The sequence below is a fragment of the Rhinopithecus roxellana genome, chromosome 10 (assembly GCF_007565055.1).
Source record: "Rhinopithecus roxellana isolate Shanxi Qingling chromosome 10, ASM756505v1, whole genome shotgun sequence".
Lineage (NCBI taxonomy): Eukaryota > Metazoa > Chordata > Mammalia > Primates > Cercopithecidae > Rhinopithecus > Rhinopithecus roxellana.
Window position 1 is genome coordinate 100,884,335 of NC_044558.1, and position 22,437 is coordinate 100,906,771.

Below are 22,437 nucleotides of genomic sequence, written 5' to 3' on the forward strand. Positions count from 1 at the left end.
GTAGGTATCTGAGAAAAATACTTCCACATGGGCACAGGAAGCATGTACCACGATATTCATTGCCGTGGGATTTGTAATAATGACATATTGAAGCCCAAAATGTTTCTCAATAGGGACATGAACAAGTAAACTGAGATATAGCTACACTAAGGAATACTGTGCAACGATTTCAAAGAATGAATTATATGTACCGACAAGGAAAGTTATGGAACACTGCACATAATATTATTACATTTGAATTATTTTTGGAAACACAAAATAATACTTTTTGTATATATTTCCATGTTTTTATTTTTTATTTTATTTTATTTTTGAGATGGAGTCTCTCTCTGTCGCCCAGGCTGGAGTGCAGTGGTGCGATCTCCGCTCACTGCAAGCTCCGCAGCCTCCTGGGTTCACGCCATTCTCCTGCCTCAGCCTCCTGAGAAACTGGGACTACAGGCGCCAGCCACCACGCCCGGCTAAATATTTTTTTGTATTTTTAGTAGAGACGGAGTTTCACCTTGTTTACCAGGATGGTCTGGATCTCCTGACCTCGTGATCCGCCCGCCTCGGCCTCCCAAAGTGCTGGGATTACAGGCGTGAGCCACCGCGCCCGGCCATGATTCCATGTTTTTAAATGCCTAGAAAGGTCTGTCGAATTCACACCAAACTACAATACTAGTTTCCTCTGGGGAGTGAGGAAGGGATGCAGATTGGGAGTGATAGTCAAAAGGGGCTGTAGTCTTATCTGTGATTTTTTTTTTCATAAGGAGATTGTGTGTATATGTAATACGTATAATTAAAAATTAGTTTAACAATTTTTATACAATTAAAATATTATAGTAGCTGCTGTGCACGGAAATCCTGCCTCTCTAGTACTGGAGTCCGTTTCTGGACTCGAGCCCTTTGGACGGTCTCTCCCTTTACTCAAAGTCTTTGAAGTGCTCTGTGGTCACCAGCCGCGGCCTAGGAGCTCTCTCCAGTCTCTGGGTCCTGAGCATCCCCCTCTGGCATCACCTGCTCATAGGCCCCTGTATTGACATCCCTCTTTTTAAAATCTTTTATCCTTTTTATGATGAAAAAACAAAAGTTGGCCAGACATCCAAGAAAGCCCTTGCTGATATCTTCTTTATATAATGATGCAATAGGAAAATCAAGTTGCACAAGATTGCATTTATGGTGGTATCCTGAATCTTGGTTGAATCTTGCAGATCTACCTCTATGTAAAGTGTAACTTATTGCTTCTATTAGTATGAGAGTTTGTTATAATCGGTTGCAAGAGCTTTTACATTATTCCAAACTACATCCTGAGAATATGCTGAAGGTGGACTGCTAGGTCAGCTTTGATTTTCATGCTCTGTTCCATTCTCAACACAAGAGGTATGCCTACCCAGAGCTAGTTCATGCCTCCACAGTTGCATAAGCAGTCTATTAGCATAGAAATTAGACTCTCCTGCTTTCAATTAACTCTCCTGCTTAAAGAAGCTCAGTGAATCTCATTGTCTTCACAATAAGGTCCAAATTATTTGACACAAAGCCCTCCATAATGTCTCTTTCCACGTTGTCACTTGTCACCATTCCCTGACTCCCAGTATTGGACACGCTGTGCACGTGCATTTGTTTCTTTGTAAATCCTGCACCCTCTGCCTGGCACTTCCCAAGGACCTCCTACAATCCTCTCCCTTTTCTCTGCCAACTCCCAAGATGGATTCTCTAAGATTCAGCTAAGGAGTTGCCTTCTGGAGAACTCTTCTCCTCTCTTAACCAAACTGTGCTCTCCTATTCTAGCACTGTGTTACTATGTCTTAACTTGTGTGCCCTCCCTACTAGTTGGTGGATTCCCGAGGACAGGGACCACTTCTTTGTATCTTTAGTGGAGGGGTCACAAAGAGAAATTCCCACAGAGGCCAAACAGGTAAAGCAAATGAGGGATTTGAGCTGGATGGAGGGCAAGACCACGTCCAGGGTAAAGGGGCCACAACTGCTCAGCGCTAGCTGACTGTTGCTATATGGGGCCATAGACCAGGGTTGACAAACCTCCTGAGCTTTTTTTGATTTTTGTTTTCTGAGACAGAGTCTTGCTCTGTCGCCCAGGCTGGAGTGCAATGGTGCGATCTCAGCTCACAGCAACTTCTGCCTCCCAGGTTCAAGCGATCCTCCTGCCTCAGCCTCCTGAGTAGCTGGGACTACAGGCACGTGCCACCATGCCCAGCTAACTTTTTTGGACTTTTAGTAGAGATGGGGTTTCACCAAGTTGGCCAGGCTGGTCTTGAACTCCTGACCTCAGGTGATCGGTGCCCAGCCAAACCTCCCGAGTTTTTTTGGGTTTTTTTTTTTTTTTTTTTTTTTTTTTTTTTTGAGACGGAGTCTCGCTCTGTCGAGACTGCTGTCCACTGCTGGAGTGCAGTGGCCGGATCTCAGCTCACTGCAAGCTCCGCCTCCCGGGTTTTACGCCATTCTCCTGCCTCAGCCTCCCGAGTAGCTGGGACTACAGGCGCCGCCACCTCGCCCGGCTAGTTTTTTGTGTTTTTTAGTAGAGACGGGGTTTCACCATGTTAGCCAGGATGGTCTCCATCTCCTGACCTTGTGATCCGCCCGCCTTGGCCTCCCAAAGTGCTGAGATTACAGGCATGAGCCACCGCACTCGGCCCCCAATAGCTACTTTTTTAACCCTTACCCTTATCCAATGTCTTCTATCCATGCTTATGGCTTCGTCATTTCATTGTTTCACAGGTTTATTTCAAAAACAAGCTGAAGTTGGCACTAATTGGCCAGAGCCTCTTTGGACAAGAAGTCTATAGCCACCTCCGCAAAGAGGGCCACCGAGTAGTAGGGGTGTTCACAGTTCCAGACAAGGATGGAAAAGCTGACCCTCTGGGTGAGTGCATCTTGGGACGACTGGGTCAAGAATTCTCAGGTGCAGGTTGGCCATCAGCTGGTGTGGCAACTCTGTGTTCATCACAATACACGCTCCTTCTATTTGTTGTTTTGCCCTCACCAGTGCTGGACTTCCATCTCATGGGCCAAGGTAGCTGCCTCAGCCCCTACTATCACATCTGCATTCCAGCAAGCAGGAAGGAAAGAGTGGGAATCAGGGGAAAGCGTTTTATTAAGGGTGTAATACAGAGTTGTACATATTACTCCCACTTGTATCCCATTGGCCAGAACTTAGTCACAGGCCAAATCTGTTTGCAAGAGTGGCTAAGAAATATAGATTTGATTTGGGGTGGCTATGCATTCAGCAAAACTAGGGGAATCCACACTGCTAAAGGATGAAGGCGGACAACTAGCAGTCTCTGCCATATACGTGGACTTCAGAAGCATTGCAAGCATATGACTTTTAGACCTCTTTTCAGAATGAATCCTGGGAAATGAACTCTTCCTTGGTGCCTGGTCCCAGGGTCAGGACCCCCTTTCCATTGGTCATGGCCCCCTTTCCATTGGTCATGGCCATTTGGGCTCATGGCATAACTCAGAAAAAGAAAAACTACCAACCTCACTTATAGAGTAACTATATGAGGAAGTGGTACAGCATGTGGGTAACGGCATATGTTCTGGAATCAAGGAATGAATTCTGATTCTGCCACTTACTAGCTGTATGACCTTAGGCAAGTTACTTAATCTTAGCCTCAGTTCAGCGGTAGCTACCTCACGTGGCTGCCATGAAGATTAAGTTAGATTAATGTACACAAAGTGCTCACAGTATGCCTGGTTCATAATAAGGAAGCACTAATGACAGTAACTGAGTATTCTTGTTAGAATAGTCAACGAGGACAGCCAAAAATAGCTCTGGGGCAGCCAAAAACTGAAATGGAAGCCCAACACCTGGATGTCTCAGCCAGTCTCAGTGGAGTGCATTTCTTTTTTTTTTTTTTTTTTTTTTTTGAGATGGAGTCTCACTCTGTTGCCCAGGCTGGAGTGCAGTGGCACGAACTCAGCTTACTGCAACCTCCACCTCCTGGGTTCAAGCGATTCTCCTGCCTCAGCCTCCCGAGTAGCTGGGATTACAGGCACCCACCACCACATCTGGCTAATTTTTGTATTTTTAGTAGAGACGTGGTTTCGCCATGTTGGCCAGGCTGGTCTTGAACTCCTGACCTCAGGTGATCCACCTGCCTTGGCCTCCCAAAGTGCCGGGGATTACAGGTGTGACGCACCACGCCTGGCCTAGAGTACATTTTTTACAGTGAAGACTTCTGAGTTTCCTCCACCCCAGTTTTCTTTGCCATATGATCTTTCACAATTTCTCCCATGGTCACATATTTTTACCACCAGTTATCCATTTTCCTGTCATCTGACATGTGAGTTCAGTTTTATGAACATTCACATTTTGTGAACATTATTGTGCTGGTCTCTCAGATTCTTCCAAACGGATTGACCAGGGGCTAATCATGATGGCTGGGGTCCTTCAGGACTTCCTTAGGCTTTAGAATTTAGGTTTCATGGTGGAGGCATCATCTCATCCTGAGTCAATGAATTTTGTTGTTCAGATGTAGGAGAAAGGAAGGGACACAAAAATGCAGATAGAAAGCTTTAGTTAAGACTTCTGGAAATTGCCTAAAATTAACATATATGCTATTATATATTAAATATATAATAGTATATAAAAATATATACTATTATACTATAAAAGTAATATATAATATAAAACATGTATGCTATATATTAATATATACTATAATTTCTATAATATATTAATATATACAATTATATATTTTATACACTTAAACACTTTTTTTTAGAGACAGGGTCTTACTTCGTTGCCCAGGCTGGAGTACAGAGGTGCGATAATGGCTTACTGCAACCTGGAACTCCTGGGCTCAAGTGATCCTCCTAAGTAGCTCAGGTTATCAGTATGTGCCACCACATCCAGCTAATTTGAAAATAATTTTTTTTTTTTGATGGAGACGCAGGTCTCGTTATGTTGTCCAGGCTGGTCTCGAACTCCTGGGTTTAAGCAATCCTCCTGCCTTGGCCTCTCAAAGTGCTGGGATCACAGGTGTGAGTCACTGTGCCTGACCGATTTTTAAAATATATACTACTTATATATAAAACTGTATACTTAAATATATATATATATACATACTGAAGATATAAGACACATAGTAAAAATGACATTTCATTATGAAAAAAATAGGCTTGTGCTGTTTGCACTTTGGTGGGCCATTTCATATGGCATTAGGATGGAGTCATTTGTTTGGGAGGGGACAGTGCTCTTCTCAGGAAGGAGACCCTGGTCTGTTCAGTGTGGCAAAGCCCTTAGCAGGAGCTGAGCATGTATTCTCCATTCTTGGCCTCTCAGCTTTGTTAACTTATTTGTTTGGTGAATTTCGGAGAAGGAAGTAGAAAAGCTCAGCTCAGCACTTGGCAGGGAGAATGTGTTCTGGTCTACAGTTTGTTTTGTATAGGGAGCGAAGAGATTCTTGGCTTTCTAACTGTGCCAGAGGTGAGTGTGTTAAATTAGTGGGTGAAGCATTGGCGCATGCCTCCAAATCTGAAGCTGTTCTTAAAAGGTTGTATCAGTAATAAAGGTACCATTTTTTATCTAAAAAAGAAAAAGCTTTCATTAAAATCTTAAAATATCATCTAGCCAAAATCTTTTCAGTTCTAATGTATTATGCCTTAAGTATATAGATATGTATCACCTTAGTGTGATCCAATTACAACAGGTGAAATTCTAGTCACAATCTAAATTGTTCTTCACCATGTTTTATTTATAAATATTTCATGAAACTGTAAAATTACAATATGTGAATTCATAGTGATATAAAATTACTGCTAACTTCTAAAAAAAAAATCTTTTTTATGCTCAGCTTTGGCTGCAGAGAAAGATGGGACCCCTGTGTTCAAGCTTCCTAAATGGAGAGTCAAGGGCAAGACCATCAAAGAGGTGGCAGAGGCCTACAGATCCGTGGGTGCAGACCTAAATGTGCTCCCTTTCTGCACTCAGTTCATCCCCATGGATATAATTGATAGTCCAAAGCATGGCTCTATCATTTATCACCCATCCATCCTGCCCAGGCACAGAGGAGCCTCTGCTATCAATTGGTGAGATTTTTTCTTCTTACATTTTTGTTTTTGAGATGGGGTGTTGCTATGTTGCCCAGTCTGGGTTCAAACTCCTGGCCTCAAACGATCCTCCTGCCTCGGCCTCCCAAGTAGCTGACATTTCAGGAGTGTGCCAGAATACCCAGTGAGACTTTTTTAATTACAGAGAGGGTGAGTGTATTTCAATTGCCTACATTCTTTCTGTTTTTTACCTAGGTGATCAAGACAAGAAACTAGGCATGCCTGAACAATTGTGAGGTCCTGATCGGTTACTACTATTGCATGAACTCCCCTGAGATCTAGAAATACAGTGTGAACCAGGACAGCATTTACCAAGAATAGCCTATGGAGTACTAGCTCCATTGACTGTTACTAGGTATTGAGCAAACAAAGGTTTTACAATCAGGAAGTTTGGTTTATGCCAGATTTTTAACTGCAGGATTCATTTGAGCTATTAATACGGGCTTTAATGTCAGTATCATAATCCCCTAGAGGGAGTCTGAATACACAATGTTCCCAAACTTATTTGACCACAGAACTTTTTTTTGCATAGAGCTTCTCAAGTACATTTCAGAAAATGCTGAATTACTTGAAATAATCATCAAGTAATTGCTTGAAATGATGAAATGATCACCTTCATTGTCCATCTTCCCCATTCAACTCTAAGTTTCTTGAGGAAAGGGACTTTGCACAACATTTGTATTGCTATTTTCCAGTGTCAGGAACAGTGGCTGGTACACTGTAGGTACCTAATACCATAGGGACACAATGCTGTGGGTTGAGGTGGGCCCTCCTACCCTTTCTGCTTTCTGTCCTTTACCTGCACATCTTCCTAACATTCTTCGGCGTCAAGTTGTTGGAATAAGCTGGAAGCCTACACTTGGTTTAAATGTGATGAAAAACATTAATTGTATTTAAACTTTGATTACATGGATTGATTTCTTTTTGGCTCTTATAAATAGCACACTATTATTTAGTAGATATCTTCGCACTTAAACTTGTATTTTTTCTCAGTTTACACTGTTTCCACATGCAGAATCATTGGATCAAAGCATATCAGTATTTTCAAGGATCTTGATAACAATGCCAGTTAATTTCTTAGTATTTCTGAAGAGTTAGTGATTGATGGATTGATTTAGGTCTTGATTTGTACTCAAAAGTAAAAAATATTTAAATTATTACATGGCTGACCTATTATCATACTCTGTCTGTATTAGCTTGAATTCATAATCACTTCTGTCTTTCACATTTGCTTCACATTCTGTCCTTTACAGAGTATCCTATTTTATCTTCTGTTCTTATTCTGCCTAATACAGGGTCAAGCACGATGTAGGAATTGGACCTAGTGGGCAAATTACTTGATCTTGAAGTAGAAAGCTGACCCCTGAGAGTCAATGAGTGGTAGTAACGATAGACTCTAATGCCTTTTTGAATTCACTGCAAGTCCTTACTATACATTAACAAGAAAGACTTAAGATATGAAGATGTATGATATAAAATAGCAGTACCATTAGACACTGCTTTTTATGAGCCCTGACATCTCCCAGTTCTACTGTTAATTTCTCATGCTAGCTTCATTCATTGTCTACCTTTCCATTATAACTCTCTTATACTTTAATATCACTAATTCATCATTTTATGATACAGTTAACCAACATTTTAAATTGAAATTCTTCTTTTCACAGGACTCTAATTATGGGAGATAAGAAAGCTGGGTTTTCTGTTTTCTGGGCTGATGATGGCTTGGATACAGGACCCATCCTTCTTCAGAGATCATGTGATGTTGAACCCAATGATACAGTGGATGCACTTTATAATCGGTTTCTTTTTCCTGAAGGAATCAAGGCCATGGTTAGTATATTTTGCCACCCAGAATTTAGTAAACCTTTAAAGTTTTGAAAATATTTTTTCTTTTAGCAAGAAAATTATCCATATGAATTTTCACCAAAAACTTAAAGTTTAAAAACAAAATTAGATTTTTTTTTTAACTAATGGGATGGTATATTTAGGATGGAAATCTGAACTTTTCAATTTCTTAGTCTATGAAACTGACTTGTTTTTCTGAGAGCAGTGATCCAATGGATGCAGTAGCATTTAAACTGCTCCATTCTTTTGCCAAATACTTGAATCTTCAACCCTGCCTATAACGATTAATTGTAAAGAAGTATATTGAATCTTAAGAAATATTGCTACACAATTTGTTATGGAAATTTAAAAGTACTTTAAATTAGCCTCTGTAACAGGGTGAAATTTGGTGTTGCTGTATTTATTCAGAGGTGCTCTCGGGTAAAAAAAAAAAAAAAAAATCCCAAAACATGTATACCATCAAATAAAAATATTGAAATACTTGCCTGTAAAAATATTGAAAGCTTTAGCCAATAATTTTGATGTCATTTAATTTTTTTTCAGAGCTAGTATGAGAGAAGTAGCAAGATTATGTACACTAGTAACCATTGATTTAGGAGATAGGAAAGCAGTGCTTTGCTTGTATCATTTAATGATTAAGAGAGTAGGGCTTTGATGTCAGAAAGACCTAAGCTCAAGTTTCCATTCTACCTCTTCTTTGTTGTATGACCGCAGGCAAGTCACTTAGCCTCTGTAGCTTTGGTTTCTTCATCTATGCAGTGTGGATAATACCATCTGACTTGTAGGGCGGTTGTGAAAATTAAGTGACACTATTTGTGTAAAGCATCTGGCCCACGGTAGCTGCTCACAAAATGATCATTACAATCAATATAGCATTCTGTGTGTTCAATGATATTTGCTGAAGCCCAGATTCTAGACCTAGTTATAGCCTAGATGGAGGTGGGTGGAATGAGCTGTAAACTTGGCTCTATTCCCCTGTGGCTATCAGACAGTTTCTTCAGGTGTAAAACAGTAATAACAATATCCACCTTGCAGGATTCGTGTTATGTTTTCAAGGGATATTTTACATAAAGTAGCTACCACAATGCTTGTCAGGATAGACCTGAAGAAATGGTAGTTATCATCATACTCTTGACTCTCTGAACAGATTTATAGGTAGTAATTCTGTTATGCAGAAACTTTAGTCAGATAGACTATGCCATTGCTGATCATTGGGCTGTAACACAGGTGATGTCTTTGGCCTTAGGTAGAAGCTGTCCAACTCATAGCCGATGGAAAAGCTCCTCGTATTCCCCAGCCAGAAGAAGGGGCAACATATGAAGGTATCCAGAAAAAGGAAAACGCTGAGGTATTTATATCAACTCAATAACACATCTCAGAGTTCATGGCCCTCTACCTTTCAGTAGTTCCCCATGTACTACGATCTTGCCAAAAGGTAAGCCAGCCTGCCCTAGCCCTACCTGTTAGAGTAGATAGGTGGCCAGACATATGCAGGAGAGGGGAGTCCCCTAAAGAAAATAAAGTCTGGGAAGACTCACGTCTGAGAGACCACCCAAAATTTGCATATTAATAGTATCTCTAATGCTGGAGTGGGTGGGCACTTAGTCAAATGTGCACAGAAAAGAGAGGAGATACTATGCAAACAAACAAACAAACAAGCAAATAAAAACCACCCAGAAAGGCCTCTTAAGTCTGCTCAATAATCCTTCACTCTGCAGTTAAAATGTCAAAATAGCACTAGCTACATGCTAATGAAAAGGGCAAAGGGGATATTCCTTAAAAAAAAATGTCATGCTAGGTGTGCTGGGCACAGTGGCTCATGCCTGTATTCCCAGCACTTTGGGAGGCTGAGGCAGGAGGATCACTCGAGGCCAGGCATTCGAGACCAGCCTGGCCAACACAGTGAGATCCCTGTCTCAAAAAACAAAAAACAAAAACCTGGAGCCATAAGTACAGGTTGGGGCAGAGAAAGAAATTCAAAAAAAAAAAAAAAAAATACAGATGCAGTAGGTATAGATTTGGCCACTATACAACCTTCCTGTGGTGACGATAGTAAACAACACAGGCATTAGGTCATATTCATATCCAAAACCAACCCACACATACACACCAACTAATAATATGGGGGGTCCTGTAAACCTGAGACAAAATCTAGGTGCAGACAAAGCAGAGAGCTAAGACAGACACAAACAAACTAGACAAAAAAAAAAAAAAAAAAAAAGGCAGAGACTTACCAAGGTGGGAACTTCAAAAAAAGTTCAACCTAATAAAAACCCAACATAAAACTCTCCAACAGCTACTGGCCTCCTCCCATCAACAGCCCGCTCTACGTCATCTTTACAAAGCATACTGTCCCTTTAAATAACCCTCTGCTTTTTATTTTCCTTCAATAAAGTCTCTTTTTTACTAAATCAGCCACCTGACAAAATACTCCAAATAAAACTAAGAAGCAAAAATTCCTTTACTTCCCAATAACATACTCGTTTCTGCCTCTGATGACGAGAAGCGTTTTTATTGCCTTTGAGGTTCACAGCCACAGGAGGCTCAGCCTGTGTTTTGTGCCTTCCTAGATTTCTTGGGACCAGTCTGCCGAAGTTTTACATAACTGGATTCGAGGTCATGATAAAGTCCCTGGAGCCTGGACAGAGATAAATGGACAGGTACGTTCTACAGACCACTCCCCCCGCCCCCCTCCCCGATTATTACCTTTGTAAGAGATAGTACAGATAAATCTGGGCTTCCCATGGTTCTTTCTTGGTCATGAGGCAGGTCTGTGATTCACTCTCCCCTTTACTCAGCATGTATTGAGCATTTATTGTGCAGCAGACGCTAAATCCGGTCCCTGATCTCCAGGAGCCTGCAGTTCTATGGGGAGTGCAGAGAAGTGAATAAACACTCTCAGTGCAGTACGATAAACGCTATCATGGAGGCTGAGACTCAGGTATATTAGGAAAGGCTTCCTAGAAAAGCTCACTGCTTTGCTCGAACCTTGAGAAGAGTTAACCAGGTTGAGAGCAAGACAAGTAGGTGAAGCCCCAGAGATAAGAGACTCCAGCACCTGGTCAAGGACTTGCAAAAGGAGTTCAGTGAAGCCAGGGTCTGGACTGTGAGGACAGGCATGGGGAGAGCTGAGGCAGGAGAGGCGAGCAGGGGCATGAAGGGTCTTCTATCCACGGGTAATTGACTCAGGCCAGGCTGCCAGGTTTCACCTCTTCCAGGAGGTTTCCTGATCTCACATGCCCAGCCTGGCAGGGTTTGATGGCTCACCTCTGGGTTCCAGCAACACTCTGCCTACCTCTGGTATGGCACATCATATATTGTGAGGGTTTCTTTATTCCCCCCAATACTAGCCTGTGAACTCCTTAGGGGCAAGCCCTTCATGTGATTGTCTTGATAATCTGAGCAGTTAAGCAGGAGTCTGGGTACATATTAAGTGCCAATAAAAATCCATGGGCTCGATGGGTGACCAAGGGAGGGAGTTTAGTGTAATGGTTAAGCGTGCAGGATCTGAAGCCAGAATGCTTCTATGAAAATTTACTGTGTAACCTCGGGCAGGTTTCTTAACCATTGGGTGCCTTGGTTTCCTCATTGTAAAATGGAACTAATGATACTGCCTCCCTTAGGTTACGGGTAACTGTGAAGATTAAATGAGTTGAGCAGCCACGGTGGCTCACAGCTGTAATCCCAGCACTTTGGGAAGTCAAGGTGGAGGATTACCCGAGGTCAGGAGTTCGAGATCAACCTGGCCAACATGACAAAACCCTATCTCTACTAAAAATAGAAAAAAAATAGCTGGGTGTGGTGGCATGTGCCTGTAATCCCAGCTACTTGGGAGCTAAGACAGGAGAATCACTTAATCCCGGGAGGCAGAGATTGCAGTGAGATCACACCACTGCACTCCAGCCTGGGTGACAGAGCGACACTCTGTCTCAAAAGAAAAAAAAAAAGAATACATGTTAACTCATTTAAGTACTTAGCCCTGGGCCTAGAGTATATATTCAATAAACCATTACAGCATAATCATAATAGGCTCCATATATGATAGCTGATCATCCTAGAATTGCAATAAAAACTCAGTCAGCGTCAGTGTCTCTTGGTTACTGTCTGGATCCAGTCCTTTTTCCATGAACGGACTCACAAAGCACCCTGAGCTTCTCATCACTTATCACCCTGCACTGTAATAGTCTGGTTACCACTGTGCATTGCCCATCACTGATGCCCACTCCCAACACCTCCCCACCCACCCAAACCCTACCTTCAGGCTGTAAAGGCTGAGAGCTTTTGATCTCATTCACCTTTGTATCAATGCGAATATGTGATAAATGCATATTCATGTCACCTGGCTGTGGGGCATTTTGGACTCTCCAGTGACATATTCACAGACTCTTTCTTGCCTTGTGTCATTTCCATGGATGTTTGAGACAGTTTCTCCCATTGTGGTGTCTCAATTTTATTACAGATGATAATATGAACTTCAGCATTTTTGCAGAGAATGATGCTTGCACATACCGCCATGAACAGCTTTCCTCCTGATTTTACAATCTGTGTTTGATCTCTTTACTAGATGGTCACTTTCTATGGCTCAACATTACTGAACAGCTCTGTGCCTCCTGGAGAACCACTGGAAATTAAAGGTGCCAAGAAGCCTGGTCTTGTTACCAAAAATGGACTTGTTCTTTTTGGTAACGATGGAAAAGCAGTGAGTGTTCAATATGGCTGCCTATGAAATCACATTTTGATTTTCGTCTATAACCCAAGCTATTAAGGGAATAGCTATCACAAGTTAATCTGGCTTTGCACTGGGACATGTGGAGGCTAGGACATCTGTGCCTCCATTGCTGGCTGGGGAGGAGCTGGCTCTGAGTTCCCTGATGGAGATGAGGTGTCTCAAGATAGACCCCCCAGATCTGCATAGGCTGCCTTGTGTAAAGTGGAGAGAGGAATTCAGTGGGGAGATAAGGATGTGAATCCCTGCTTTCCACTTTCTGGTCTTGGGCAGGATGATTCTTCCCTTTGAGTCTGTTTTGCCATCTATATGACAGAGAGGAGAATCTCATCTGTCTGCCTTCCCAGTGCCAGATTCTGGGAGGATCAAGAGAAATGGATGTGGCCCTCATCAGATGCCCCTTGCCACTGATCCACCAGGCAGGTGCCACCTACACTGCCTATGCTCAGGAGGGTTGGCCTTGGGCCTCAGAGTGCCCTTGCAAAGCTTCCCAATGAAGCGTTCAAAGGGAATTTGTACCTTACAGATATTTTCCAGTTGCTGCAGGATAAATCAGTTAAGACTGTAGGCTTAAGAGTCCCGCTAGTTCGGGGTTCTACTCCCAGCTCTGTTGCTTACTATCTGTGTGGCACTGAGCAAACTACTGAACCTCATTGAGCCTCCCTTTCTGCATCAGTAAAATGGGAATAATAATGGCATCCGCCTCCACTGGCATTTATGAAATTAGGTAAGATCCTTCAGCACATGCATGCATTCATTTTTTAGTATATGTGCTGCCAAAGCAAGCACTTATCCATGCATTCTTGAGCATGGTGTAGAGCGAGTGCTCAGAGGCAGCAGCTGCAGAGTTGCAGCAGCACTAGTGGTGTCTGTTATTTTCACAATAGATTCTAGTTCAAATACCTACATCCCAGTGTCAAATTTACCAGGACTTATTTGCCATTTTGAGATGTACCTATCCCTAGACCTCACTTTTTCCTTTCTGCTGCCATTATTCAAATGCCATTTCAGCCCTTTTACACATAATGGTGAATGCTTTTAATCCATATTTTTGTATTTTTCCAAATAAACTTGCCCTTATATGCATATAATCTATAGGACTCCTCCCGCCAGCCTCACTTTTGTATTGTCTCAATCCTCGATTTTTATGCTTGTTTTGTTGCTATTTTGTAGCTGATGGTGAGAAATCTGCAGTTTGAAGATGGAAAAATGATCCCTGCCTCTCAGTACTTTTCAGCGGGTGAGATGTCAGTGGTAGAACTGACAGCCGAAGAGGTGAAAGTGGCAGAGACTATCAAGGTGAACACATGATGACTTTAGACTTTAATCTTACTGTTACCTTGGAAAACTGAAGCATGTTTGTAACTGGTACTATCAGTCCTCAAAGTAGTGGAATCAGAACTTTATTTCCTCTTTTTTTTGTATTAGCTGCAAGAGGAAATCAACCTCCAAATTCATGTGCTCAAACACAGTATATACAAACTGATTTTTCACATAAGACATCCAAGGCAGTTCCAGGTTGGCACGGGGGTTAGGGGTGAAGTCATTCAGGAACCAGTTTCTGTTATTTTCAAGGTCTCCCTGGGGGGTGTCTCCATTCCAGACAGCCAGAAGGCCAAAGGAGCATGGAGAATGGTGTGGAGGAGGTTTACATGGGCTAGGACTGGGGTGGTGCAGGTCACTTCCACTGCTGTTCATTGGCTGCATCTAACCTGGAGAGGTGCTGAGAAATGTGGTCCAGCTGTGTGTACAAGATGAAGAGGGAATTGGTTTGGTAAAGAGCTAGCCCAGTCTCTGCCACATTGTTCTACATGGCACTTCCCTCCTAAGAGTTTCCTTTTTGTGTAGGTCATCTGGGCTGGAATTTTAAGCAATGTCCCCATTATTGAAGACTCAACAGACTTCTTTAAATCTGGAGCAAGCTCAATGGATGTTGCCAGGTAAAACCATGACCTTATTGACTCACTAGGGATTCCCTCACTAGAGATTTAGACTTTGGCTTTGACAGTGAAATCCACACACATCCTTTGTTCTGGATGTGATTACCCTATCATACCTATCTATGACACATCTTTTTTTTTCTGAGATGGAGTTTCGCTCTTGTTGCCCAGGCTGGAGTGCAATGGTGCGATCTTGGCTCACCGCAACCTCTGCCTCCCGGGTTCAAGCAATTCTGCCTCAGCCTCCCGAGTAGCTGGGATTAAAGGCATGCACCACCAGGCCCAGCTAATTTTGTATTTTTAGTAGAGGTGGGGTTTCTCCATGTTGATTAGGCTGGTCTCGAACTCCTGGCCTCAGGTGATCCGCTTGCCTCAGCCTCCCTAAATGCTGGGATTATAGGTGTGAGCCACCGTGCCCGGCCAACACATCTTTATTCTTTATCTTTTTTGCTGTTGTTTCCACGGTCAAGTAGATATATCTACCTATTTATTTCTCTTTGTTGCCAACCAGAAGTTGTTTTCTTTTCTTTTCTTTTTTTTTTTTTTTTTTGAGACGGAGTCTCTCTCTGTCGCCCGGGCTGGAGTGCAGTGGCCGGATCTCAGCTCACTGCAAGCTCTGCCTCCCGGGTTTATGCCATTCTCCTGCCTCAGCCTCCCGAGTAGCTGGGACTACACGTGCCCGCCAACTCACCTGGCTAGTTTTTTGTAGTTTTTAGTAGAGACGGGGTTTCACCGTGTTAGCCAGGATGGTCTCGATCTCCTGACCTTGTGATCCACCCGTCTCGGCCTCCCAAAGTGCTGGGATTACAGGCTTGAGCCACCGCGCCCGGCCCAGAAGTTGTTTTCATATCTTCCGTATACCTAAAAAAGCAACCCTTGGAATTGTTTGCCTCTTTTAAAAATTTGTCCTTCCAGTTTCTTAGCTAATTTTCCTCCAATATGACATCATAATTGAGAAGCTCTGGGTGAGAATGCTAACAGGGAATTTCCTATGCAGCCTGATCCAGAATATTATCTGAATAATATGTGTTACCTGATATTAATAATATTACCAGAATAATATCCGATACCTGATATTAATTATGCTTTCCCCTAAATCTTTTTTCTCCTACCCCCACCCCCCTGCAAATTACCCAGTAAGATAGATCTAGAATGAGGGTTATCAGGCTACTTGCAAGGACAATTGTAACCACCCAATAGTCAGAATTTCTCCACAGAGGTTTAGAGCAAGTTGAAAGGGCTGGAGTCCCAGAAAGCCTCTATCGCAAGAAAACAGGACCAGGATCCTACTGGTGCAGCATCTTGCAGAGGTGTTTTTCTTCGAGTAACGCGGATAACAAGACAGCTGGGAGCTCACCAGGGACTGTGCAGTCCCTTAATGGTGGGTACAGAGAATAGAAGCTAAGAGGATTAGACCCCATGCCACATTGTGGCCATTCACTAATTAAACAAGGCAAAAATGTTCCTCCTCTTGACAAAATCCTTCATATTGACAAAGCAATGTTCCTGATGAATATTCTACCTATTCACTCATTTACTTAACAACACTGATTGAACACTTACTACGTGTCAGGAACAGTTTTAGCACTGGAGATACAGTGTAAACTAGACAAGGTCCCTTTATTCATGGAGGTTTTATTCCGGAAATCAAAAACAATCATTTCAAGAGCACGTAGTGTTTTCAAAAGTCAAGAGTTTTGGCTCCTCAAATTATAGATTTCTCAGCTGTGATTCATGAGTTCCCAGAAACTTCTAATTAGCTTAACTAAAGATTTCAATACTATATTATGATGATTATTATTACAGATAGGGCCTCACTCTGTCACCTAGGCTGGAGTGTAGTGGTGTGATCACAGCTCACTTGCACTAGCAGCCTTGCACTCCTGGGGTAGCCATCCTTTCATCTCAGCCTCCCTAGTAGTTGGGATTATAGGCATGAGCCATCACACCTGGCCTCAGTACTGTATTATTATTATTATTATTTTGAGACAGAGTCTTGCTCTGTCGCGAGGCTGGAGTGCAGTGGTACAATCTTGGCTTACTGCAACCTCCGTCTCCCAGGTTCAAGCAATTCTCCTGCTTCAGTCTCCCAAGTAGCTGGAATTACAAGTAAACGCCACCATGCCCAGCTAATTTTTGTATTTTTAGTAGAGATGGGGTTTCACCACATTGGCCAGGATGGTCTCTATCTCCTGACCTTGTGATCCGCCTGCCTAGGCCTCCCAAAGTGCTGGGATTATAGGCGTGAGCCACCGCACCCGGCCAGTACTGTATTATTAATACTTTTTTTTTTTTTTTTTTTTTTTTTTTTGCTAGCAGGAATTGCTCATTTTCTGTTTGAGTGTCTGGCTTACCATAATCATCTGATATTATTATCTTGATTACGAAGGTATCATCTCTTTTAGAGAATAAAATGATTGAACCACAACCATGGTAGACTTTCTACACGGTACCTCGTACACCACTGCTATTCAAGAAATGTCAGATAACAGTTGTAATTTGACAAACTACCAGTGAAAATCAAAGGATTGGAAAGGACTTCAAAAATTGTATTGACCTACTGCATATGGTTCTAGCTAGTACCTATGTTAACTACATAATACAAACAAATGTCCATCTTATACTTGTAAATTAGAGAAAATATTCTACAATATGACATTCATCTCTCACAATCTTTACAGTTAAGAAAGTGTCTTTGCTTCTTATTCTTTGAGTATATATGAAAGGAAAGGAGTTGACTTTATATGCTCCTTGCTATCTTGCTTATAAGTAATCAAAAGATTTTTGCCTTGATTTATTTTTAGTCACGGATAAAGTTAAAAAAAAAAACTGCCACTGTCCTTCAAGATATATTTTTAATTTCTTGCCCCTAGTCTTATCCATTTCTCTGATGAGTATCACAGAAGATCTCATAGGATATAAATAGGCATGCGATGCAAGTCTTACCTCAAAACAACTTGACAAATGCGAATAACAGTCTTCCTAACCCCTTTTAAAAATCTAAGTAACGCGAAGCTGGTTCTTACTTTAAGGCTGGTTGAAGAGATCAGACAGAAATGTGGTGGGCTTCAGTTGCAGAATGAAGATATCTATATGGCCACCAAGTTTGAAGACTTTATCCAAAAAGTTGTGAAGAAACTGAGAGGAGAAGATCAAGAGGCAGAGCTGGTTGTAGATTATGTAAGCTTTTCCTCAATGTTATAACCCTAAATCAGTGAGATCCATACACTATGAAAGACTGCTGTGCCTGTTGCCCATTTGTTTTTATATTTATGACCTTTAAAAAACAACAGCTTTACTGAGATTTAATTCAGATGCCATAAAATTCCCTTTTAAAATGTGCATTTTGGGTGTTTTTTAATATATTCACAGGGTTGTGCAACTATTATGTCATCCAATTTTGGAACATTTTCATCATCCCAAAAAGAAGCCCTGCACCCATTGGCAGTCATTCTTTACTCTTCCAAGACTATCTCGTACAAAAAAAGTTCCAAAATTGGATAGCATGATAGTTCCCAGAAAATGCGAATCTCTTTTCTGTCTCTCTGAATTTGCCTCTTTTAGAGATTTCGTATAAATAGAATTATATAACATGTGGCTTTTTGTTTCTGGCTTCTTTCTCTTAGCATAATGTGTTCAAGGTTCATCCATGTTGTATCATCATTTCATTCCTTTTTCTGGCCAAGTAATATTCTATTGTATAAATATACCACAGTTTGTTTACCCATTCATCAGTTGATGTACATTTGGGTTGTTTCTACTTTTTGGCTATTATGAATAATGCTATGAAAAACTCATATAAGTTTTTGCATGAACATATGTTTTCAAGTCTCTTGGGTATGTACCTAAGCATGGAATTGATGAGTCATATGGTAACTCTATGTTTAACTTTTTTGAGTAACTGCCAAACTGTTTTCCGAAGTGGCTACACCATTATATAATGCCACCAGTGTATGAGGGTTTCAACTTCTCCATATCCTCGCCAATATTTACTCTCGTCTGTCTTTTCTCTTTTAGCTGTCCTAGTGGGTGTAAAGTGGGGTCTCACTGTGGTTTTGGTTCGTATTCCCTAGTGACTACTGATGTTGAGCATCTTGTCATATACTCGTTGGCCATTTGAATTTCTTCTTTGGAGAAATGTCTTTTCTTTCAGATCCTTTGCTCATTTTAAAACTGGCTTGTCTTTTTATTGCTGAGTCTTTAGAGTCCTTTGTCTATTTTAGATACAAGATCCTTATCAGATATAAGATTTGCAAATGTTTTCTCTCATTCTGTAGATTTGCTGAAAACTTTGAGTGTCCTTTGACACACAACAGGTTTTAATTTTGATGAAGTCTAGTTTATCTATGTTCTTTTACCACTTATGCTTTCTATATGTCTTGTCTGACACCTTTTTATTCCTCTACTTCTCCTTCACTGCTTTCTTTTGTGTTAAATGTCTAGTATGCCTTTTTAATCCATTATTTTTGTTTTTTTTTTTTTGTTGTTGTTGTTTTTGAGACGGAGTCTTGCTCTGTCGCCCACGTTAGAGTGCAGTGGTGTGATCTCAGCTCACTGCCAGCTCTACCTCCTGGGTTCACGCCACTCTCCTGCCTCAGCCTCCCAAGTAGCTGGGACTACAGGCACCCGCCACCACACCCGGCTAATTTTTTGTATATTTAGTAGAGACAGGGTTTCACCGTGTTAGCCAGGATGGTCTTGATCTCTTGACCTTGTGATCTGCCCGCTTCGGCCTCCCAAAGTGCTGGGATTACAGGCGTGAGCCAGCATGCCCTGCCTTAATCCCTTATTTTTAATTTTACTAAATTTTAAGCTATTTTCTTAGTGGTTGCCTTGAGGATTATAATTAACATTTTTGCTTAAAACGGTCTAGTTCAGATGAATAACAACTTAATATCAATAGCATAGGAAAGCTTTGCTGTAACATTGTTGTGTACTTCCCTAATTTGTGCCATTATTGTCATATGAATTACATCTTTATATATCATGAGCCCACCAACACAATTTTATAATTACTGCTTTATGAGGTTGTATTTTTAATGATAGAGTTAAAAATATATTTATACCAATGTTGATATTTACCTATGTAGTTACCTTTACCAGTACTCTTTATTTCTTCATGTGTATTCAAGTTAATTGTCCAGTGTCCTTTCATTTCAACTTGAAGGAGTCTTCTCAGTACTTTTTGTAGGCCAGGTATGCTAGCAATCAATTTTCTGTTTTTGTTCATTTGGGAATGTTTTAATTTCTCCTTCATTTCTGAAGGATATTTTTATTGGGTATAGAATTTTTGGATGGTACTTTTCTTTTATCATTTTAAATATTTCATCATATTGCCTTCTGGCCTTCATGGTTTCCGATAAGTCGTTAATTTTATTAAGGACTCTTTTGTATGATGAGTTCCTTATGTCTTGTTGTTTTGGAGATTTTATCTTTGTCTTTTGATTACTTGTTATGATATGTCTAGGTGTGGGGCCTTTGAATTTTCCCATCATAATTTGTTGAGCTTCTCGGATTGTGCATTCTTGAAATGTGCAACTTAATGTTTTTCATAAAATTTAGGAAGTTTTCAGCCATTCTTTCTTCAGATGTTTTTCCTTTTCCTTTCCCTTTTCCTTCTCCTCTCCTTCTGGGATTCCTTTTATGCATGTTAGTATACTTGATGGTGTCTCATAAGTCTCAGAAGCTCTGTTCATTTTTCTTTATTCTTATTCCTTCCTATTGTTCAGGTTTTTATTTACCTGCTTGAATTTGCTATTGGGTCCCTCTAGTGAATTTTTTATTTCAGTTATTGCACTTTTCAACTTCAGCATTTTTATTTGGTTCTTTTAAAAATAATTTTTATCTCTTCATTGATATTCTCTGTTCGGCAAGACATTATTCTCTTACTTTCCTTTAATTCTTTAGACCTGGTTTCCTTTAGTTGTATTGACCTACTGCATATGGTTCTAGCTAGTACCTATGTTAACTACATAATACAAACAAATGTCCATCTTATACTTGTAAATTAGAGAAAATATTCTACAATATGACATTCATCTCTCACAATCTTTACAGTTAAGAAAGTGTCTTTGCTTCTTATTCTTTGAGTATATATGAAAGGAAAGGAGTTGACTTTATATGCTCCTTGCTATCTTGCTTATAAGTAATCAAAAGATTTTTGCCTTGATTTATTTTTAGTCACGGATAAAGTTAAAAAAAAATATACATGTTCAATGAACATATTTACAAAAGCTTATTGAAAATCTTTCTTTAGCAAATCCAGTGTCTAGGTTTCTCTAGGAATGATTTCTATTAGCTGCTTTTTTCCACCTGTGTATAGGCCATACTTTCCTGTTTCTTTGCACATCTTGTAATCTTTTGTTGACAGGTGGTCATTTAAAAGAATAGAACGTCATAACTCTGGAAAGCAGACTTTCCCCCCATCTCCCTTCACAATGTTTGTTGCTGTTGCTGCTGCTGCTTTGTTGTTGTTGTTCAATGACTTTCTTGATAATTCTCTAAAGTCTGTATTTTTTATTGTTTGCCACCACTGAAGTCTCTTTTCAGTTACCTTAATGGTCAGCTAATAATTGGGCATATATTTTCTTATACACCTTGAGCCAATAAGTCTCCCAGCCTTTGCGAGGGGGCTCTGTTTGTGTGCTGGGATACACCTTCAGTGCTCCAGCAGGCAGTTTACAGCTCTGCCTCAGCCTTCACACTTCCTGCCTGCACAGGGCCTCAAGAGTCATCGAGAGTTAAGAGATAAGGGCCTTCTGAGGTCTTTCCTGGCACGTGCACAAGCCCTGCATGTATATTGGTCTTCTGGATTCCCAGGAATAAGTCAGAGCTTTTCAATGCCTCCAATGGATAGCTCATTCCCAGTTATTCCTCTTAAGTTTTTTGGTCAGCCATTTGTTAGTGGCTGCAGGCAGCTAAAATATTAAATAATTGCCACTGATTATTTTTGACAAATGTCCTAGGAATAGGGATGTTTGTGCATTAACAAGCTCTGAGTCAGATCAAATAAAGACAAGCCCAACCCAGGCATGGTAGCATATGCCTGTAGTCCCAGCTACTCAGGAGGCTGAGGCAGGAGGATCACTTGAGTCCAGGAGTTTGAGGCTGTGATGCACTTCATCACACCTGTGAATAGCCACTACTCTCCAGCCTGGACAACATAGTGAGACTCTGCCTCTAAAGACAGAAAATCTCTGGGAGTGGAGCGTTTCAGGGAGCTGCCAGGCAGGCCAAGTAGTAATAGTTCTTTGGGATGAGGTTTTTGAAGAGCTCCAAACCCATTTCATCCCCACCAGGGGCTACTAGGCTGCTGGTTTTCACAGCTACTATACTTGCAATGATGGTTTTTTCAAGGCTATGGCAGAGCTTTTGAGAAAGATGGGAATAAGGCAGTTAATACACCATAAAGCTCACTTTTCTTAGTGTGATTCAGCTCTTCTTCTTGAAATGGATTATTGCAAGCCTTTGGTTAGTTTCCAGAGTCCTGAGAGAAGTGATTTTTAACAATATTTTCTAGTGTTCTTATTGCTTTTATGAAGGAGTGGATTTTCAGAGGTCCTTACTTTACTGTCCCAGAAGTGCTTCTCACCCATTTGTTTTTAATAAGAATTAGGCAAATCTGGAAAGCAGTTTAGCATCATCTGGTTAAGAACATGAATTTTGGAGTCAGACCAACCTAAGTTTGAATCCAGGTATCATGGCTTACTAGCTGTGTGACCTTGGGCAAGTTACTCAACTTCCCTAAGCCACAGTTTGCTCCTATTATTACCCTCCATTATTATTACCTCCATTATTATTATTTCCTCCATTATTTTTACCCTATTTATAGAGTATAATTTGATTCTCCCAACAATTCTCTGTGGTGGACATTAT

The 22,437-nt window shown here is 41.0% G+C and overlaps 1 protein-coding gene across 1 annotated transcript in view; it reads left to right on the forward strand.

The window, feature by feature from the left end:
* ALDH1L2 (aldehyde dehydrogenase 1 family member L2) overlaps positions 1-22,437 on the forward strand; it is a 61,801-nt gene that overhangs the window by 4,431 nt on the left and 34,933 nt on the right. Inside the window, exons 2-10 of the mRNA XM_010357305.2 lie at positions 2,716-2,860; positions 5,796-6,030; positions 7,716-7,881; positions 9,143-9,244; positions 10,467-10,556; positions 12,461-12,595; positions 13,796-13,921; positions 14,471-14,562; positions 17,595-17,742. Coding sequence (XP_010355607.1) covers positions 2,716-2,860; positions 5,796-6,030; positions 7,716-7,881; positions 9,143-9,244; positions 10,467-10,556; positions 12,461-12,595; positions 13,796-13,921; positions 14,471-14,562; positions 17,595-17,742 — 1,239 coding nt within the window. The remainder of the gene's footprint in view (positions 1-2,715; positions 2,861-5,795; positions 6,031-7,715; positions 7,882-9,142; positions 9,245-10,466; positions 10,557-12,460; positions 12,596-13,795; positions 13,922-14,470; positions 14,563-17,594; positions 17,743-22,437) is intronic.